Source organism: Ursus maritimus (genome assembly GCF_017311325.1).
Source record: "Ursus maritimus isolate PB19 chromosome X unlocalized genomic scaffold, ASM1731132v1 scaffold_X1, whole genome shotgun sequence".
Lineage (NCBI taxonomy): Eukaryota > Metazoa > Chordata > Mammalia > Carnivora > Ursidae > Ursus > Ursus maritimus.
This window is the reverse complement of record NW_024423319.1, coordinates 44,079,676-44,101,004: the sequence shown is the minus strand read 5'-3', so window position 1 is coordinate 44,101,004 and position 21,329 is coordinate 44,079,676. Positions and strand designations below refer to the sequence as shown.

Here is a 21,329-nt window from a genome sequence, read left to right as displayed (position 1 = left end):
CCGAGGCTGGGAGCAGAGCTGCTCTTATTGGACCACCCCGTCATCCATGCGTAATCGCAGTTCAGGAAGATGTTGGTGTCAAAAGGGAAAGACGATAGGCTACCAAAGAACAGAATCCGATAAATCTGAATGAAGCAAAGTAGGTCTTTCACCAGGTCAGGAGCTGGAGTAGAGCATGATTCTAGATAGCTTCAGTTTTCTGCACAGTGTTTGGGCCCTCTTTTACATATGTAATCGAATTTGAATAAGGGGGTGTGTTGAGGGAGTGTGAACAGGGTGCGTGTGAGTTTTGTTATCTGCCATAGCGCTTCCCTTGTTGCTGTACCAACACACTCAAAAAAATCTCTAGTCGAGACTACTCTACACAGGGGGGAGAAGGAGAATCCAAAAGGCAAGAAAAATTATTGTGGACACAGCTGTGACCATAAGGAGTCTGAAGAGGCTGACCTGAAGGAATGGGCCCTTTAGGAAAGTAGTGCAATGCGGTATGGCCAAGGAAAATCCTAACAGACCGCACCACACGCATATATTAAAGTGGACTTGACAACGATTTGCCATGTTCTGCTCACGGTAAAAGTGTTTTAAGAACGGGCAGAATGGCGCAGGTCCAAAAACCGCTAGGCTAGGTGGCACTCTGGGGAGTTACAGGTCTTTCAGGGCCAAGTGAGGTGGCTCTGAAAAGAGCCTTTGGTTTGCGAGGTGGTCAGCTGGTCCGGAGGCAGCTCATTCGCGTCTCTGGAACCTGATGACGGCCTTGGTGGCCTCGGACACGGCGTGCTTGCCGATCTCCCCAGGCAGCAGCAGGCGCACGGCTGTCTGGATCTCCCTGGAGCTGATGGTGGAGCGCTTGGTGGAGCGAGCCAGACGAGCGGCCTCGTCGGCGATGCGCTCGAAGATGTCCTTAACGAACGAATCCATGACGCTCACGGCCTTCTTCGAGAGGCTCAGGCCCTCGTGCACCTGCTTCAGAACCCTGGGGAAGTAGGTGGCGAAACTGTCGGGGTTGGGGGGGGGGGGCGGCGGTGGCGGCCGTGGCCGCAGCGCCTCGGCTGCTTCTGCTTCTGGCTCTTCGGGTCGGCTGCCGAGGGCTCCTCCGTGCCCAGGCTTTCCTCGGAAGAGGGCTCACAGCCAGGCTCAGCCATGTGGGGCTCGTCCTCCTTACAGCTCAGAAGGAAGGACACTGGCGGCTGTTGAGGGGCGCTGGCCCATTTAGCCGCTGCATTTCTTGACATCACGGGCAAGCCCTACCTGATTGGACAAAATGCAAAGCCGGGAAGCGGGTCACTGAGCCAGGTCTTGTCAGATCTGATTGCAGACCCTCGATCTGCCTTCATTTCAGTCAGGATGGGCATCAGGAGGCCTCTGAAGTTCTTGCGATGGTCACCAGAAAATCTTTCAAACATTCTAGATGTCAGGTCACGATCTTAGGGTTGGGAAATCTAGGTCAATATCGGGCTCTGCGCTGAGCTTCGAGCCTGCTTGGGAATCTCTCCCTCTCTCTCTGCCACTCCCACTTCTCTCCTACCCTTGCTCTCTGTCCCTCTTTTAAAACAAAGTTCACATTGGAACTGCAATAAACTACACCTTCACATGGAGTGTTTGAAAGATTTAAATTAACTAAAGATGGGTCAATGACCAAAATATGAGTTTAAAATATAAAACGATTAGGAGGAACCGGAAGGTTAATCTTCATGACCTCGGATTTGGCAATAGAACTTTAGATATGATACCACAGCAATAAAAGAAAAAATAGATAATGTGAATCTCGTCAAAATTTAAAAATTCCATGCTTCAAAAAACATCATCAAGAAAGTAAAAAACCCACAACATGGGAGAAAATATTTACAAACATATGTGCATACATCTGATGAGGGACCTGTCTCTGCAATATATGAAGAACACCTACAACACTGTAATAAAGTGACAAATAACCAAATTAACAAGTGGGCACAGGATCTGAATGCACAATTCTCCAAAGAAGATACACAAATGTCCACCAAGCACATAAAAAGATGTTCAACATCATTAGTCACTGGGGAAAGACAAATCAAAACCACTATGAGATACCACTCCACACCCACTAGGATGGCTACAATCAAAACCATAGATAATAAAGCATTATCGAGGATGAGGGGAAAGTGGTGCTGTCATTTGTTGTTGGTGGGAAAGTAAAATCATGCAGCCACTTTGTAAACCAGTCTGGCAGTTCCTCAAAACATTAAACGTAGAAATAACATATAACCCAGCAATTTCACCCCAAAATATATACCTAAGAGAAATGAAAATCTATGTCCACATAAAATCTTATGGAAGAATGGTTATAGCAGCATTGTTTATAATATCCAAAAAGTGGGGGAAACCCAAATGGCCAGCAACTGATGAATGGATAAACAGATGTGGCATGAATGGAATATTATTCATCCATAAAGATGAATGGAATACGGATCCGTGCTGCAACAGGGACAAACCTGCAGGCATTGTGCAAGTGAAAGGAGCCAGTCAGAAAACATGACATATTGTATGATTCCACTTTTTTAAATGTCCAGGTAGGCAAATCCATAGAGACAGAAAACAGAAGAGCGGTTGCCTATAGCTGGGGAGATGAGGAGACTGGGGAGTGATGCCTCCATCGCTGTGTCTGAAGGACTCCTGCCCACCTCAGGGACCTCCTTCTGTCCATGGCTACGGGGGAAGACAGGTGTCAGGTGGGTGCTGTGGCAGGCTTGCAGGGGGAGCGAGTCCTTCTGCACCTGGAGTGAGAAGACCTGGCTTTGAGCCCCCCCCCCCATGCTCACACCCAGCATCCTTCAGGCAAGTCGCTTCATCTGCCATCACACTGCTACTCAAAATGTGCCCCCTGGGCTGGTGCTGCTCCGCAAACCGTTATCCTCCCACGACAACGTAAACACAGAAACTGGAAGAAGCATTTACAAACCTCAATAGCAATCTGACAGAGTGGTTTCATGACTGTTGAATTTAATAATAAACAGGTCGAGCTCATTAAAGAAAAAGAATCGGAGGTGCTTCCCCCTCCATGTCCCAGGTGGAATAACCAAGGAAGACACGTATCAGTTCATCCACAGACACCGGCGGCTCAGAGGCTGCAGGTCCGTCAGAGGGGCACTCAGAGGCGTGGTGCTGTGCTAATCGGATGCTCCATAACACCCGGAGTGCTGTAAGTAAGTAAGCTCTGGCTTTTCGAGAACAAAAGGTTATAGCCTGAAAAGAACAAAGTCCAATAAATCTGAATGAGTTAAGAGCAGCAGCCTCAGTTGGTAGGGGTCCTGAATAGGTGTTGTGTCTTGAACTTTGGGATTTAGACGTTTCTGTACTGTGTTTGGGTCCTTGCTTATGCTTTTCAAAGAATTTCACAGTATGAATAGCATTGAAAAAGTTTGATTTGTATAGGCCTGTCCTATTACAGCCCTTTTCCCCGTGCTGTTGCTTATAATTTGTTAGTGAAGCAGTAGCCATTCCCTTATTTCATCTCAGTAACCACAGCAATACATCGTGATTGCTCACTAGCTACATTTTCCCTCAATCACCGGTAAAGGGAATAATCAGACGTATTCAATTCCCACTCTGGTCTTCATCAAACCCCATTTTCCTTTCACCTTCCCAGATTTCCTGTGTGTCTCTCACATTCCACTCCAAGTGTCCCATCCCCAGTGCAATTATGGTGCATTTTAATGTTGTTCTCCTAATGCTCCCATTTGATTTCTGAAATTACAAATGCAACACACACACACACACACACACACACACACACGCATACACACACACACAGATATCCTAATGGATTCAGGTTCTGAAAATAACTTTTTACATACTACAACGAGTATGTAAAAAAGACACCAATATGCATGAGTAACTTTGAAAAACATCTGTATGTCACATTGACAAAGATGGCCAATTTGAACCAGCAGCAATTAGCATGATAGAAATTAAGAGACTTAGTGAAATGCAGTTTTCTGTGTCTAAATGGTCCACCAGTGCTTTCTCTGAAAAGGCAAATGGCTCCACAAGGAGCCTTTGGCTTCTAAAATTTTCTTCCCGCAGTGTATTGCAAATTCCAGGTATCACTCACAAGGATTTCCTTGCACTGAATTTTGTGGTAGCTTTTCTTGTTTTTTTTTATGAAACCCCTATCAAATGCCTTCGGCTTTTTCTCTCCTCTAATGGGCTCAAGAAAAGCTTGGCTTGCTGTAGTTTACCTAGCTTTTGTCTCTCAGAGTGACACCTTTCACAGGTTTCTACATTCAAATCAAAGGTTATTTAGAATTTATTTTTTAAAGTTCACACGGAACACAGAGCAAACATCAGGGAATAGTGGGTTTTAGTGCAACTCCTAACAAATTTCAAAGGATTGAAGCCCCCTCCCACCCCTGTGTGTTCTCTCCACAGATAGATAGGAAGCTAGAAATCAGTTAAATGGAAAGTACTTGCATAATCACCAACTACTTAGAAATTCAGCGTGTACCTATAGGAAAAGGAAACAAAGGAAGAAAAAAGCTCATGCGCCAAGAGGAAACCACAATGGGTATTCAAGTGCAGTACCATTATCCTAAATCCTCCTCCCCATCATAGAGGAAGGAGTCGCCTTAGTTCTCTTAATTGCCAAGCAGCCTCCTCTTATTTTGATGCAAAATGTTAAGGACAGGTCCCACTGTGACATCTGCATGCTGACACTTCAACCACCCTGGTTAAAAGCAAGAGCTTCAACAGAAACCCACAAGCAGGCAGGCAGGCAGGCAAACAATCACACCACCTTCCCCCTCCATCTCCAGGCCTGTCACAGGAAGGCTGTTACTGGCTCAGCCCTGGTCACCCCACCACCCTTTGGGCCAAAGGCCATGGATCATGTGCTGTTAGTTTGTTTATTGGCTGTGGCTAGCGGAGGCTGGGAGCACAGCTGCTCTCATTGGACTACCCCGTCATCCATGCATAGCTGCAGTTTAGGAAGACGTTTGTGTCAAAAGGGAAAGATGACAGGCTACCAAGGAACAGAACCAGATAAATTTGGATAAAGTAAAATAGACCTATCACAAGGTCGGGAGCTTGAGCAGGGTATGATTCTAGGTAGTTTGCTCGAGTATTCTGCACAGTGTTTGGGTCCTCTTCTGTGTATTTGTTTGAGTTAGGATAATGGGATATATTAAAGGGGTGTGAATGGGGTATGTGTGATTGTTATAGCTGCCATTGCACTTTAATTGTTGCTATACCACACATTTTGAAAAAAAATCTCTAGTGATATTACTGTACACAGGTGGGAGAATGAGAATACATGAGGTAATAAAATTATTACGGAAATAGTTTTGATCATAAAGATCCCTGAAGAGTCTGACGTAGGGGAATACCTAATAGAAACGACCATTTAGGAAAGTGATGAAATGCAGTATGGTTAAGAAAAACCGTAACAAACTGCACTAAAGACATACATAAAGTTGAGCTGATAATGTTTTTTAGCATTTCTTTCACAATAAGAATTTTTAAAAATCGGCAGAATGGCACAGCTCCAAACACTAGAGCAGATCCCACTTTGGAGGGCTGCAGGTCTTTTCCCGCCAAGTGAGGTGGCTCGGAAAAGAGCCTTTGGTTTGCTGTGTAGTCAGGTGCTCCTGAGGCAGCTCACTGGCATCTGGTGTACCTGATGACGGCCTCGGTGGCCTCAGACACGGCATGCTTGCCAATCTCCCCGGGCAGCAGCAGGTGGACGGCTGTCTGGATCTCTCTGGAGGTGATGGTGGAGTGCTTCCTGTAGTGGTATGAGGTGCTCTCCTTAGACTGAACCCATTATCCAAGTGATTCATAATACTGTATTTAGTTCTATCTTGTTAACTTTTTTCTTTAAGTTGCCAGAATCATTATAATTATTTTATGCCATCAATGTATCAATTACCTTTATTTACCAATTCATTCTATTATCATTCCTTCTTACATCTCACATCATTTTCTATCTTCCTAAATTACATTCTTTACAATTGCCTTTCATGTGGTGTCAGTTGGTATAAATACTCTGAGTTATCATTTTTCTTAAATGTCTCTACTTCTGAATTAAAGTCTGAAGGTAGCCAGAATTGAGATGGGGTTAGGTGTGCAAGGCATTAAATAGGTATTTAATCTGCTGAAATCCTGAAAGCTGTCAGTTATGTACCTACCTCTTCTTACATGATATTCCTACAGAGGCAGTGGTGAACAATGTTAACCCATGGGAAATGTAGTTAGGGTCCATATCGCTTTGGGTGGCTTTGACGCTTACCCGGGTGTACTGTCACACACCTCTGGGAATTTTGGTTAGAGAAAAATCATGTGCATAATTACTGTGCCGATTATGGTAATTGGACTGGCATAGTGGATATTCTTTCCCTTTTACGAACTCAGTGTTCTTTCCCACATGGGGTAATCTCAGACTCTGTAGAAAAATGGGGATGTGGGGATCTCAGCTCCCCGATTCCTTGACAGCATCAGTGCTTAGATGGTGGTTCATGAACAAAACCAGTCTGGGAGACCTCTCCATTCCACTTAGGAGGCTCTAGCCATAGTGTCAAGCAAACAAACAAGCAGAGCATAATTGCACAAGAAGTGAAGGAAGACAACTTCCTTTACCCTGCATCATTCCATCCCCCAAGCCAGCATTGTTCTGGGCCAGGAAGAAATGTCCCAGCTAATAAGAATTCCTCTCACCAGGGAAGGAAAAGTGGAGTGAGTGACCAGCTTTTCTAGACTGTCCTGGCACTGCATGAAGGTCTACCTTCAGTTTCACCCCACCCATAGGAGCAAAGAGAGTTGGCTAGGAACAAGGAATAAAAGCAGAGGCTGCTATTAGCACATACACAGCAGGAGTGATTGTGGTTTCCAGAGAATTTTGTGCTGATGAACTCACTTAGCAGCTTCCACCACTGAAGACGTCACTGGCTGGGCGCACAGATCCTGACAACTGTCCCAGTGGTATTTAAGTTTTCTAAAGCCAGCCATACCTCAGTTCTTGCACCCCCTGGCCGCGGACCTCCGTCCAGCCAACACCCCTACCCAAACCCCACCCAGGTAGAACCCAGACCCACACGAGTAACCATCCAAACTCTCTGCAGCTGCACAAGTGTAGAACACCAGCCACCTGGATCCCTTCCCACCACCACCAGAATCCAGGAGTCAAGCTTACAGCCAATCCAGTTTTCTAGCAGCTGTGCAAGAGCAAGGCACCAACTTAGGTACCCTTGGCTGACCCAGCAGCTTGCCTGCACTTGGGGCTAGCCTCTCTAGCTATCTGTGCACCTGCATGCCATGGCCTGATGCCTGTCATCGACATCCCTGCTGTGGCAAGTATGCACACAGAAGAGACTGTGCGATGACGGGGGAACACTCTGACAGCCAGGCCCCCGCCAACAGCTGCTTATGGATAGGAATCATGCCCAGGCTCCTGTCACTGGCCTGCAACACCATGCCCACCTATAGATAGCACCTCCAGGTTCACTCTAGCAGGTCTCCCACCACTGGCCCTCACTATACTGCATAGGCACAGGGGAAAGATCGTGTGGCCACAGGACAGCATACTAAGATCCAGAAACCCCCAATGTCCTCATGGGTCTGTATCAGGTGCTGTCATTTGTCACTGGCCAGCAACACCACACTCACCTGTAGATAGTCCCTGTGGCTGTGAACCTGTAAACCCCCAGCCTGACTCCCATCACTGGCTTTCAACTCAGTATGCAGGCCCAGTGGAAGACAGTGCAGCTGTACAAGAGCACACCAGCATCCAGGGCCCCTGTGGCTGTCTGTGGGCTCAGATCAGGCTCTGCCTTCTGTCACTGGCTGGCACCACCATACTCACAAGTAGCTCGTTCCTCCAGTTGTGCACCTTCATGACCCCCAGCCTGACCCCCATCACTGGACTCCACTGTAGTCTGCTTACCTGCGGGTAGAGTGTGAAGCCATAGGAGAGCACACTGGCACCCAGGTCCTCCACAGATGCCAGTGAGTGCATAGTTGGCCTTGGTTTTTGCTACCTTCCCTGGCCCCCATCACCACAAGTGTGTCTGCAGGTGACACCTGCGGTAGGCCCTCAGACCAGAGTGTGTGTACACCACTGGCTCTGGCCGCCATTACTGCCTGCCCTGGTCCCTAGCTATGGGTCCTGGAGTCACCACTTAGGAGCCCAACAGCCTTTGCAGCCACTGCATTCTCTCCGCCATGCTCACTGACAAACACACAGTTGTTGATATTGTGGACCTGGGGGCCCTGAACTGAAGAGACATCACAGCCCCCTTGGTCCTGCTGTTGCCATGTGCTCCTGCACATAGCGTCCTGCACCAGTAGATGCAGGGTCATAGCACAGTCCAGTGTGCTGCACATCCATACTGCATAATCACTCCATAAAGTCTCAAAGAGGTGGCTGCTTCTTCAAATGCACAGACACCTACACAAGGCAACAGTGACCACGAGAATCAGGGAAACCTATATCTACCAAAGGAACACTGTAAATCTCCAGTAACTGGCCCCAAAGAAGTGGAGATCTGGAAATCGTGTGACAAAGAATTCAAACAAAATTGTTCTACGAAGGCTCAGAGGGCTATAAGTGAACACAGATAAACAAATTAATAATATCAGGAAAACAATACAAGAACAAAATGAGAAGCTCAACAAAGAGACAGAAAACACAAAAAAGAACCAACCTGAAATTTTGCAGCAGCAGAATACAATGAACTGCATAATTCAATAGAGAACTTCAACAGCAGACTTGAATAAGCAGAAGGGAGAATCAGTGAGGTCAAAGACACATCAATTGAAATGATACAATTAGAAGAGCAAAAAGAAAAAAAATAACAATGAAAAGGAACAAAGAAAGCCTGTGTGAGTTATGGGACACCATCCAAAGTAATAATGTATGAATTATTGGCACCTCAGAAGGAGAAGAAAGGGAGAATGGAGTACAAAACTTATTGAAAGAAATAATGGCTGAAAACTCCCCAGACATGGGGAGAGATGTGGACATCCAAGTTCATGAAGCTAATAGGTCACCTCGAAATTACAATCCAAAACATGCTTCACCGAGACACATAACAATAAAATTGTCTAAAACCGAAATCAAAGAGAGAGTTTTAAATGCAGCAAGAGAAAAACATTTTTCTCTCACACAAGGAAAGCCCCAGAAAGCTATCAGTGGATTTTTTAGGAGAGGCCTTCAAGGCCAGGAGAGAATGGGATGATTGATATATTCAAACAGGTAAAAGAAACAAACTGCCAACTAAGAGTACTTTACCCAGCAATACTGTCCTTCAGAATTGAAGGTGGAATAAAGGCTTTCCCTAATAAACAAGAGCTGAGGGAACTCGTCACGACTAAACCTGCAACACGAGAAATCCCGAAAGGAGTTCTTCAAGCTGAAACAAAAGGACACTAATTGGTAACACCAAAACCTATGAAAATATACAACACACTGGTAAAGGTAAGCATATAGTCAGATTCAGAACACCCTAATACTGTGTAATGTGGCAATGTGCTGATCACATAACTTGAGAATAAAGGATAAAAGATAAAGGTATTGAAAATAGCTGTAGTTTTAACAATTTGTTAATGGATACACACACACACACAAAATGTAAACAATGATGTAAAACAAGTAAAAGGGTGGGGAATAATAGGATGGCCACAACTTTGGTTGTGACCAAAGTTAAGCTGTTGTCAGTGTAAAATAGACTGTTATACTACAAGATGTTATATGTAAACCTCTTGGAAGCCACAAAGCAAGTATCTACCATAGATACACAAAAGAGAAAGAGAAAGGAATCAAAGCATGCCACTACGGAAAATAGTCAATTTACAAAGGAAGGCAGCAAGAAAGGAAGAAGTGAAAAGTAGAACTACAAAACAGCCAAGAAACAAATAATACAGTGGCATTAGTAAATCCTATCAATAATTACTCTCTTAATGGACTGAATTCTCCAATAAAAAGGCATACAATGGCTGGGTGGACAAAAAGCAAGATCTAACCAAATGCTGCCTAGAAGAGACTCACCTCAGCTCTAAGGACACATGTAGATACAAAGCAAAGGGATGGCAAAAGATATTCCATACAGGTGGAAACCACAGAGAGCAGGGTTAGCTATACTAATGTCGGACAAAATAGACCTTAAGCCAAAATGGTAACAAGAGACAGAGATGGTCATTAGGTAATGACAAGGGAGTCAATTCATCAGGAAGATATAGCAATCATAAATATGAGCTCAACATTGGAGCACCTAAATATATTCAGCAAATACTTAAAAAACTGAAAGGAGGAATAGACAACAATACGATAATCCAAGGAGACTCCAATACCCCACTTTCAATATGGGATGGGTCATCCAGACAGAACATCAACAAGGAACATTGGACTTGAGCCATACTGCAGACAAAACGGACTGAACAGACATATATAGAACATTTCACCCAACAGCAGCAGAATACATGTTCTTCTCAAGTGCACACGGAACATTCACCAAGGTAGATCAGAAAATAAGCTTTAGCAAATTAAAGAACATTCAAATCATACTAACTTTTCCGACTGCGAGGGTATGAAACGAGATATCACTAACAGGCAAAAAGGTAGAAAATTCACCAGTATGTGGAGATTCAACACCATGCTTCTAGGTAACACTTGGGTCAAAGAAGAAATCAAAAGGGGAAATACAGAAACAAATGCAAATGGAATCACAGCATCTCAAAACATATAGGTTGCTGCAAAAGCAGTTCTAAGAGGAAAATTGACAGTGACAAACACCTACATTAAGAAACAAGAATGATCTCAACCTCACTTTTCACCTCAAGGAGCTAGGAAAAAAGGAGAACAAACTAACACAAAGTCAGCAGAAGGGAGGAAGTAACAAAGATCTGAGTGGAAATAAATGTATGTACCAGAGACCAGAAAAAAGGATGGACAAAATTAGTGAAACTAAGAGCTGGTTATTTGAAAAGAGAGATAAAATTAGTAAAACTTTAGCCAGGCTGACTGAGAAAAACAGAGAGAGGACTCAAATAAATAAAGTCAGTAATGAAAGAGGAGACATTACAACTGACACCATGGAAATACAAAGGACCATGAGAGATTACTACGAATGGTTATCTGCCAACAAATGGATAACCTAAAAGAAACGGATAAATTCCTAAAACACACAACCTACCAAGACTGAGTCATGAAGAAACAGAGAATCTGACAGGTCAGTATCAAGTACGGAGATTGAATCAATACTCAAAAACCCACCAAAGCAGAAAATCCCAGGAACAGATTGTTTTACTGGTGACTTCTACCTAAACATTTAAAGAACCAACACCAACACTTCACAAATTCTTCCCAAAAACTGAAGAGGAAGGAATACTCCCAAACTCATTTTACAAGGCCAGCATTACTCTGACCCCAAGACCAGATAAGAACACTACGAGAAAAGAAGATGACAGACTAATATCCCTGATGAATACAGATGCAAATATTCTCAATAAAAGAAAAACCATTAGCAAACTGAATCCAAGAGCACATTAAAAAAAATCATTCACCACAACCAAGTGGGATTTATCCCTGTTTTGCAAGGATGGTTCAACATATGCAAATCAATAATCATGATATACTGCATTAACAAGACAAAGGATAAAATCATGTAATCGTCTCAGTAGATGCAGAAAAAAGCATTTGACAAAATTCAATATCCATTTCTGATTAAAAAAAAAACTCTCAAGAAATGGGGATGGAGGGGACACACCTTACCATAGTAAAGGCTGTGTGTGACAAGCCCACAGCTAACGTCATACTCAAAGGTGAAAAGCTGAAAGCTATTTCTCTGAGATCAGAAACAAGACAAGGATGCCCACGTTTGCCACTTTTATTCAACATACTATTGAAAATCCTAGCCAGAGAATTTCGGCAAGAAAGAAAATGAAAAAGCATCCAAAGTGTAAGGGAAGAAGTAGAACTGTCACTATTTGCAGATGACATAATATTACATATAGAAAACCCTAGACACTCTACCAAAAGACTGTTAGAACTAATAAATGGATTCAGTAAAGTTGCAGAAAAATCAAACCATGAAAATCTGTTGCATTTCTGCACTCTGCTAATGAGCTATAAGAAAGAAATCAAGAAACCAATCCATTTACAATCGTATCATAAAGAAGTAAATAACTGGGATTAAATTTTTTTTAAAAAAGATTTTATTTATTTATTTGACAGAGAAAGAGACAGCCAGCGAGAGAGGGAACATAAGCAGGGGGAGTGGGAGAGGAAGAAGTAGGCTCCCAGCGGAGCAGGGAGCCCGATGTGGGGCTCGATCCCAGGACCCTGGGATCAGGCCCTGAGCTGAAGGCAGACCCTTAACGACTGAGCCACCCAGGCACCCCAACTGGGATTAAATTTAACCAAGGAGGTGAAAGACCTGTACACTGAAAACTATAAGACACTGAAGAAAGAAATTGAAGAAGACATAAATAAATGGAAAGATATTCCACCCTCAGGGAAGGGAAGAATAGGCATCATTAAATGTCCATCCTACCCAAAGCAATCTAGAGATTCAGTGCAATCTCTACCGAAATTCAATGGCATTATTCACAAGAATAGAACAAACAATCCTAAACTTTGTATGCAACCACAACCAACTAATCAACCAACCAAACGAACACAAAACCCAAAATAGCTAAAGCAATCTTGAGAAAGAAGAACAAAGCTGGAGGCCTCACACTCCCAGATTTCAAACTCTTCTACAAAGCTATAACAATCAAAACAGCATGGTATCCTCATAAAAACAGAGGCCTAGATCAACAGATGAGACTAGAGAGCTCCAAAATAAAACCCATATATGGACGGTCAGTTAATTTACAAAAAGAGCCAAGAATATATACAACGGGGGAAAGAATAGTCTCTTCAATAAATGCTGTTTGGAAAACTAGACAGCTGTATGCAAAAGAGTGGAATGGGATCACTGTCTTACACCATGGGCTAAAGATTGAATGTAAGACCTGAAACCATAAAACACCTGGAAGAAATAACAGGTGGTAAGCTTCTTGACATCAGTCTTGGATTATTTATTTATTTGTTTGTTTTTGGATCTGACCCCTAGAGGAAGGACAACAAAAGCAAATATAAACAAATGGGGCTACATCAAACTAAAAAGCTTCTGCACGTCAAAGGAAACTGTCAACAAAATGAAAAGGCAACCTACCCAAAACGGGAGAAAATATTTGCAAATCGTGTTTCTGATAAAGGGTTAACATCCACAATATACAATGAATTCCAAAAACTCAAAAGCAGAAAAAAGAAAAATCAAACAACTTGATTAAAAACCGGGCAAAAGATCTATGACATTTTTCCACAGAAGACCGACAGATGCCCAGCAGGTACATGAAAAGGTCTCCCATATCACCAGTCAGGGAAAGACAAATCAAAACCACAAGGAGGTAAAACTTCCCACCTGCTAGAATGGCTATAATCAAAAAGACTAGGAATAACAAATGCTTGTGAGGATGGAGAGAAAAAGGCAGTCTCCTGCACCATTGGTAATGTATGTATGAAACGAAAACTGGTGCGATCACTTTGGAAAACAGCATGGAGCTTCCCTCAAAAATTAGAAGTACCATATGATCCGACAATTCCACTTTGGGGTATTTATCTGAAGAAAAACGTACAACGAACGGGCACTGCCATGTTCGGGCAGGATTATTCACGATAGCCAAGATACGGAAGGACAGTATCCATTTCTGTCGGCAGGATATGGCCTGGTTTTACGTGCTTTGAAGTCAGACCGACCTGGGTCAAATCCCAGCTTTACTCTTTACCAGTTGTGTGCCATTAGGGAAGCCCTGAGCCTGTGTTTTCTCATCTGTGAAAAGGGAATGATAGTAGTAGCCACCTCATAGGGTTGTTGTGAGCATTAAATGAGATGATGGAAGTAAACTGCTTAACACAATAGACGTCATGAGCACTCAAAATTTGGGCTGTATCATTTCCTCCCACATGGCACAGGAAGTCAGCCCATTCACCCAGCCCTGGCCTTCCTCTCCACGGTCTGCTTAATTTTCTTCAACTACGTACCTGCGAGGGTTATAACAGGGGCTTTGTTGGCTGCTAAGCACCCTCACACACTCCCTTCTTCAGTGAGGTTTCAGCCTCGGCAGAAAAGCTGCACATGGCCTGCTTTTGCACTGTTGCCGCACATGTCTTACTGACAACTGTGGTGGGTTGAGATCTCTGACCTGGCTTTCGAGCACCATCCAGGGCTATCCTGCCAACTCCGGCAGGCCCTTAACCGGTTGGCACCTCATGTCTCCAGCACGTGTTTTAATATACACTCTCCTTCTCCTCCTTTCTAAGACAGCAGTGTGTCGCAGCAAAACTAAAACATTCTAAAAGAGTTGATCAGTTATCGAGCTCTGCCGGTATGCTGAACGACTCCCCGGCACTGCCCCTCTACCTCCACCCACAAAACATCACTGGAGTGCAAGTACTCTTCTGACCACGGGGTTGTGAGCAGCCTAGGAACTCCACTCAATGTACTTCTCTCCGACTCTGGGAAGGAAACCAACATCCCCTGTGGTTTTTAGGAAAAGGGGTTTGAACAGCACTTTGGAGATGAAGGGTGGACCGTGGGTTAAAAGTGTTATATAGCATAATACATCCCCAAGGGTGGTGTACACGCCTCTGCAGGCACACGAGATGGTTTCGAGTGGCACGCAGATTTTTTTTTTTACACGTAAGCAGTTGAGTTAGTGTGACTTTAAAATAGACAAATACCATGTGTCCTGTGACATCGCAGATATCATGGCTTAGGAAAATGCTTTTACAAATCTTGAAAATAAGTTCCTTAAAATAGCTATGTTAAATAAACGATTGTATAGGTGATATGCACATATAGCGAAAGGCATGAAACTGTTAGAGGAAGGACTGAAATAGTTGCTTGCCTGCAGAATGGTTATAAGCTTAAGCGTCAGACAAACCTCATTCAAATCTGGTCTACCACTTCCTAGCTGTGTGACTTTAGGAAAGTAACCTAATCTCTCTGAGCCTCAGGGGAAAATGGAGGAGAAAATAGTACCAGCTTCACTGGATTGTTGCCGAGGAGCTTTACAGTGTAGTGGTGTGAGGGCCCAAAACCTGGTGCCAGGTGGTCTGGTTTCCAACCCTTGCTCTTCTGCTTACTAGCTCATCGACACTGGGCAACTTACTTCATCTTTCTGTGCCTTCGTCTCCCTGTCTGGAACGTGGGATTCTTAGGAGGGTTAAAAGAGTTACTACATTTGAAGTGCTTAGAAATATACCATGGAACACTACATCAAAAACTAATGATGTGCTGTATGGTGACTAACATAACGTAATAAAAGATTTAAAAAACGAAAAATTTCTAGTATATATTAAGCGTTGTGTGTTTCTTAGATTAAAAATACATGTATATAAAGCTCCCAACACCTGACACCTAGTAAGTCCTCGTGCAATGTTACCCATTGGGGATGCTTTGTATTCCCAATGCCTGGAACAAATACATCTACGGTCAGAGTTTGATTAAGAAGCAGCATTTAATTGCCCAAGACTCATGGAGAATTGACAGAGCCCAGCACCTCTCTGCAGGAAAAATCAAAACACAGGCCCCAAGGAAGCTGGGCCTTCTTAAAGGACTGTCAGGAGTGGGGTTGGAGAGCGGGCCCGTGCTACTTTTCTTTACCCTGTTAAAATTGGTGTGGGTCATTCCACTTAAGAGAAAAGGAAATTAAGTTTCAGAGAAATTAAGCAAGCAGCCTCATGACACACAGCCTATAAATGACAGAGCTCGGCAGAACGCTATCTTGATGGAGAACTTACCTCCCGAGTGGAGGAATAGAGAACTGGTCCACTGGGGTGCTGAAAGGGGTATGTTATGGGAGTTCTTATGGTAGAGGTACGGTGATGATGATCGTAATATAACAGCAATAGCATTCACTGAGATTCAGCCACTATTACTGAGTACCTCTAGACATTGTCATATCTCTCCCAATCCTGAAAAGAAAAAAAAAAACCTAAAACAAAAAACAACTCTTCTGTGATGCCATAACACTCTCTTCCTACTTTCTGACTGATATCCCTTTACTTTGAAAGAGTACCCTATTTCTATCTCCATTCCTCATCTACCACTCACTCCTCAGCCCGCTGCAGTTTGGTTTTTCTTTCCCGAACCATCACTGCCTCTTCTGGGACTCTAGAACATCTGCTCTCATCCATCTTCACATATTTATTCAACAAATACCGAGTCCCTACCAAGTGCCATACACGGTTCTCCCTCTTGATATAGACAGCAAATGAGACAAGGTCTCTCTTCTCAGGAAGTTCACATTCCAGGTGTGAATCAAAGATAATATGTGAGGAAAAAAGGAAGCAGATTGTGAACAAAATAATTCAATGGAGAATGAAATAAATAAATACATATATATATTATATAGATTTTGTATTTATTTTATATATTCATTATATATATGCATATTATATATATTTATTTATAAGCAAATATATATTTATATATGTGATGAAGGAGACAGCAGTACTTTAAATTTGGTGGTCAGGAAGACCTCGATGCAGAAGTAGCAAGCAAGGGAAAAATGAAACCCCTAAATGACTGTACTAAACAGTTCTAATAAGAATTGGACATGAAGATCGGTTAAACAGGATGTAAAGTAATTTGTGTGAATTTTAAAAGATGACAAGGATGTGAAATAAAGTGAGACAAAAAATCTAAAAGTGAACCACTTTTGATATCAAGTGGAGCCTAATTCAAATACAGGACATTTGGGCAAAAAGGAAAATTCTAGAGCATGCATATAGTGAAAGGGAGAAGGGAAGGAACAACCTAGTAGGCTGACCTTGATTTGACATCAGTAGACTGCCAATAAAAAGAGGTACTTCAACTGAGCATACTCTTATTTCATAAACTCACGGGATTTTGATGAAACAACAGCAACAAAAAGATCTCTGGGCTACATACGTTTTCGAAGTGCCTCCAATTAAGGGATTCCCCTCCACAAATTTAAGGAAATTGTAATATTGGAAAATCTATCATTTATTTACATAAGCCAAGAGAAAATAGGGTTCTCAATGGCTGCTAAAGCTACTGGAAGGGTATGTTTGATATTAATAAGTCACCTGAAATGGCTGAGAAACCAAAATTGATATTCTGAGCACATACATCTCAAATAAAATCTTAATACCACCTTTGCTGAGGAAATGCTACAGTCATTCTTATCAGAGCCAGAAAGCGACAAGAAAGCGACAAGAAAGCTTTGTGTCAGCATTACAGTCGAAAAGTGTTTGTGAATATTTGGAAATTAAATTTTTAAAAGATGTAAACCGTATAAAAGAGCCTAAATAGTTTTGGTTGGTCTGATTGCACTGCTGATGAGTAAATATCTGGGACAGCTTTGTCTTGGGAAACTTTACACTCTTCAAAATAAACAGGAACCCTATCAGACTCTAAGCAACTGTAACCTGAAGTCAGGCATGTTTTTTTACTCTTAGACATATTTGCAGTGTCTATTCCAAACCTGCAGTAGATAGCAAGAATTTTGTTGAGTGAATGAACGAGCCATGTTTTCAATCTTTCGCTAGTAAGAATGGCGGGGGTGGGGGAACGAGATTAAGAAGATGATTAATTTAAATGAGAGGTGGTAAGAAGTAACCTAATACAGTTTTCTTAAGCTCCAGGAAAATTATTTCAATTGTACGTCTTTTCTCCACATTTTCTTACGGACCTTGGTGGAGAGTGTGGATCTCCTGGTTTCAAGCACCGATCTTGCACTTAGGAGTTTTGTGACTCTGTGCTCCCCGCACCTGCGTCTCTTCTGTAACAAACTAGTTATAATAGCATTGCTGTAAACTCCAGATAAAATAGTACCTGTAAAAATATGCTGTAAACTAAAAAATCTTGTCTAGTGCTAGGGCTATATTATCACAAATACGACAGAACTGCTTTCTCTGCCGTTGAAATAAAAGACCCGATAAAACAGAACAAAACAAACAAAAAATAAATAAATAATGAGGAATCACCGAAGCAATTATGTCAATAACATCTGCCAATATTTACTGTACAAAGCATTATGACAGAAATGTTCATACATTTATTGCAGAATCCATTTAAAAATTGTAGTAAGAACCCAGTAATCATGTTTCAATCATATCCCAGAAATCATAAATTTCAAATGCATATGAAAAATGTTTTTTTCTATAAAAGCATAGAGGAGATTGACGTTGCTTCAGATATTTAAAAATCTCTTCAAGACTAACTCGCCTAACAGAAGTCAGATGGATTCTTATACCAGCCTCTGCACTTTATCTATTGCCCTATCACCCATAACGGACCCCTGGATAATTCAGCATACGCTCATGAGAGAATGAAAGAAAAATGTAAACATCGCTATAACAAAAATAACCCCCATTGAGGCTGACCTACAGAAATATCTAACGGAAATGACTGTTTGGGGCAGCCAAGAAATGCAGCATGGTTAAGGAGAGTCCACAGTTGTCTAAGGAATAAACTGCGCTCAAGTATATATTAGAGTAGGGCTGATCATGTTTTGTTCAAAGTGAAAATACTTTACGTACCCGCAGAATGCCACAACAACAACAACAACTATAGAGTTTGTCCCACTTTTTTAAAGCTACAGGTCTTTTTGTGCCAAGTGAGGTGGCTCTGAAAAGAGCCTTTGGTTTGCGAGGTGGTCAGGTGGTTCAGAGGGCAGCAGCTCACTGGCGTAAGGTGTACCTGATGATGGCCTTGGTGGCCTCGGACACGGCGTGCTTGCCGATCTCCCCGGGCAGCAGCAGGCGCACGGCTGTCTGGATCTCCCTGGAGCTGATGGTGGAGTGCTTGTTGGAGCCCTTGGTGGAGCGAGCCAGACGAGCGGCCTCGTCGGCGATGCGCTCGAAGATGTCCTTAACGAACGAATCCATGACGCTCACGGCCTTCTTCGAGAGGCTCAGGCCCTCGTGCACCTGCTTCAGAACCCTGGGGAAGTAGGTGGCGAAACTGTCGGGGCGGCGGCGGCGGCGGCCTCGGCTGCTTTTGCTTCGGGTTCTTTGGGTCGGCTGCCGAGGGCTCCTCCGTGCCCAGGCTTTCCTCAGAAGAGGGCTCACAGCCAGGCTCAGCCATGTGGTGCTCGTCTTCCCGACAGCTCGGAAGGAAGGACAAATGGCTGCTGTTGAGGGGCGCTGGCCCATTTATAGTCGCTGCATTTCCTGACGTCACGGGCAACCTCCGTATCTGATTGGACACAATGCAACGCTGGGAAGCGGGGCTCTATGCCAGGCCGTGTCACCTGTGATCGCATACCCTCGAGCTCGACATCACATCGGACGATCAGAGAGGGAATCTGACGTCCTCTAAACTTCTTGGGACCTTGGTCAGAGAAACTTTTGAACGTTCCATTTCATTGTGCATTTTGTCTGCTGATTTTCAACATCAAAACAGTAACAGATCTTAGAAGAGTCATGTTTTTATTGGAATACTTTATATTCCACATCATTACCTTATTTCCGATAAGCAGTAAGTGCCATTGGTTCAGGACACGCCAGAAACCAGGATGGTCTGGCGACCCAACGTCAATGTGTCCACCTCTTAAAATGACAGCAAAGGTAAAGTGGTGGTGACGGAAACACGTGAGCACATAGGGAGAGAAGGGGGAAAATGATGCCTGGGTTTAAACAGTTAATGAATGTGTAACAGGAGGTAGCACTATTTGAGCACCTTCCCTTTCTATCCAATTACTTTGTGGAGGGGGGGCACTGTTTTGGCGGGTAAGGAGCAGCACACAAGAAAGGGTGGCATACCTTTCCATTTATACTCCCAAAGACGGTAGATTGAGGAGCTACAAGTAAGAGGTGGGGGGGGGATTCCATCTGGTCATAACTAATAATATATCTCATAATAGCTCCTCGTGGTGCTAGTTTGTAAACGCTGTAAGGAAGGGCCAGCAGACTGGGATAACCCAGAGCTGAATCTTATTTCCCCATGTTCTCCGCACAAAGCGAGAGGTGAGGATATGAGATTGGGGTGGTTGGCTGTGGTGCCCTGTGAACCTTCAAGTTTGTCCACAAGAGATAACAGGAGATCCCAGAAATTCTCAAGCAGAGCTCTCACGTGCATGTCGGGCCCACCCTGGTGCCCAGTAGTGCCCAGACTAGAATGGAGAGAAAGCCAAGCAGCCAGGAGTCCCCAGTAAGCCTCCATTCTGTCACGGTCACTTGCATACCTTTTTTTTTTTTTCTTTCTTGCCAAGCAACCAGATGCCGATCCTCACAGATGGCAAAAGCACTACTGACAAATAAATCAGAACAGGTCTGGGCACGCAGGCCAGTTTGTCAGGACCAGTTTGCTTACCTTTGCAAGTAACTACTACCATTGTCAGATGCTCAGCCTAACCCAACAGGTGCCGCTACGGGAGAGGAGAGGGAGAAGGACCGGCCCCAGAGGGCCCCTTCCCGGTGTACCCCAAACTCCTCCTCCTCCTGACAGCCTGGAACCTGCAGCTACCACAGATGGGTCCTTCTGAAGATCCTTTCCCCTCCTCTGGCTTTCCAGGTATTGTATCAACTAATCCGAGTTGGTATTAAGCTTCCTGTTGCCTCTATCAGAAATACTACAAAAACACTCCAGTGAGAAGAAAGGTCAACCAGCAACATTTGTTCACTGATGCCCCAGCAGGGGAGCTTTTGAAAGACTTTGCCGGAAGCGCCAAAAACTGTAGGCTTTTCAACTCTGGCTCACTGAGAGAGTCTGACCTCCATATCCCAAGCCCATAGTTCCAGAGGAATGACTGGCCAGTTTGGGGCCATTTCTCCTACTACTCAGAATGGACTGCTGTCCTGGGCTAAGCCACCGTGGCTTGGGCAGGAACTCCTGCATGGCCACCAACGTGCTGGTGCAAAGCAAGAGCCATAATTGACAAGCACTGGCCCCGATATTTTTGATAACAAATCAATTCTTACTCATATTTTACATGTCTTGTAATTATTTTTTTAAAGATTTTATTTATTTATTTGACAGACAAAGTAAGAGGGGGAGAGAGAGAGAGAAAGCACAAGCTGGGAGACCAGCGGGCAGAGGGAGAAGCTGGCTCCCTGCTGAGCAAGGAGCCCGATGCAGGACTCGATCCCAGGACCCTGGGATCATGACCCAGCCAAAGGCAGACGTTTCACCGACTGAGCCACCCAGGCGTCCCTCTTGTAATTATTTATATAAATGTGTTAAGCATTTTTTAAAGTTGGCATTTGGTGATAATACTTTGGAGCTTTCCAGTTTGGTTTCTTGTTTGATTTTGACGAGGGTGGCTTGTTCTGGGATTGTGTGCTTGTACAG

General features: G+C 43.7%; 1 protein-coding gene across 1 annotated transcript; it reads right to left on the bottom strand.

Annotated features, from left to right (window-relative positions):
* Positions 1-603: 603 nt before the first annotated feature.
* On the bottom strand, positions 604-19,149 carry LOC103675458 (histone H2B-like). Its single transcript, XM_040629564.1, is given in 3 exon segments — positions 604-943; positions 18,723-19,030; positions 19,032-19,149. Coding segments are annotated over 3 exon segments (621 nt in total). The 5' UTR covers positions 19,125-19,149; the 3' UTR covers positions 604-723.
* Positions 19,150-21,329: the final 2,180 nt, after the last annotated feature.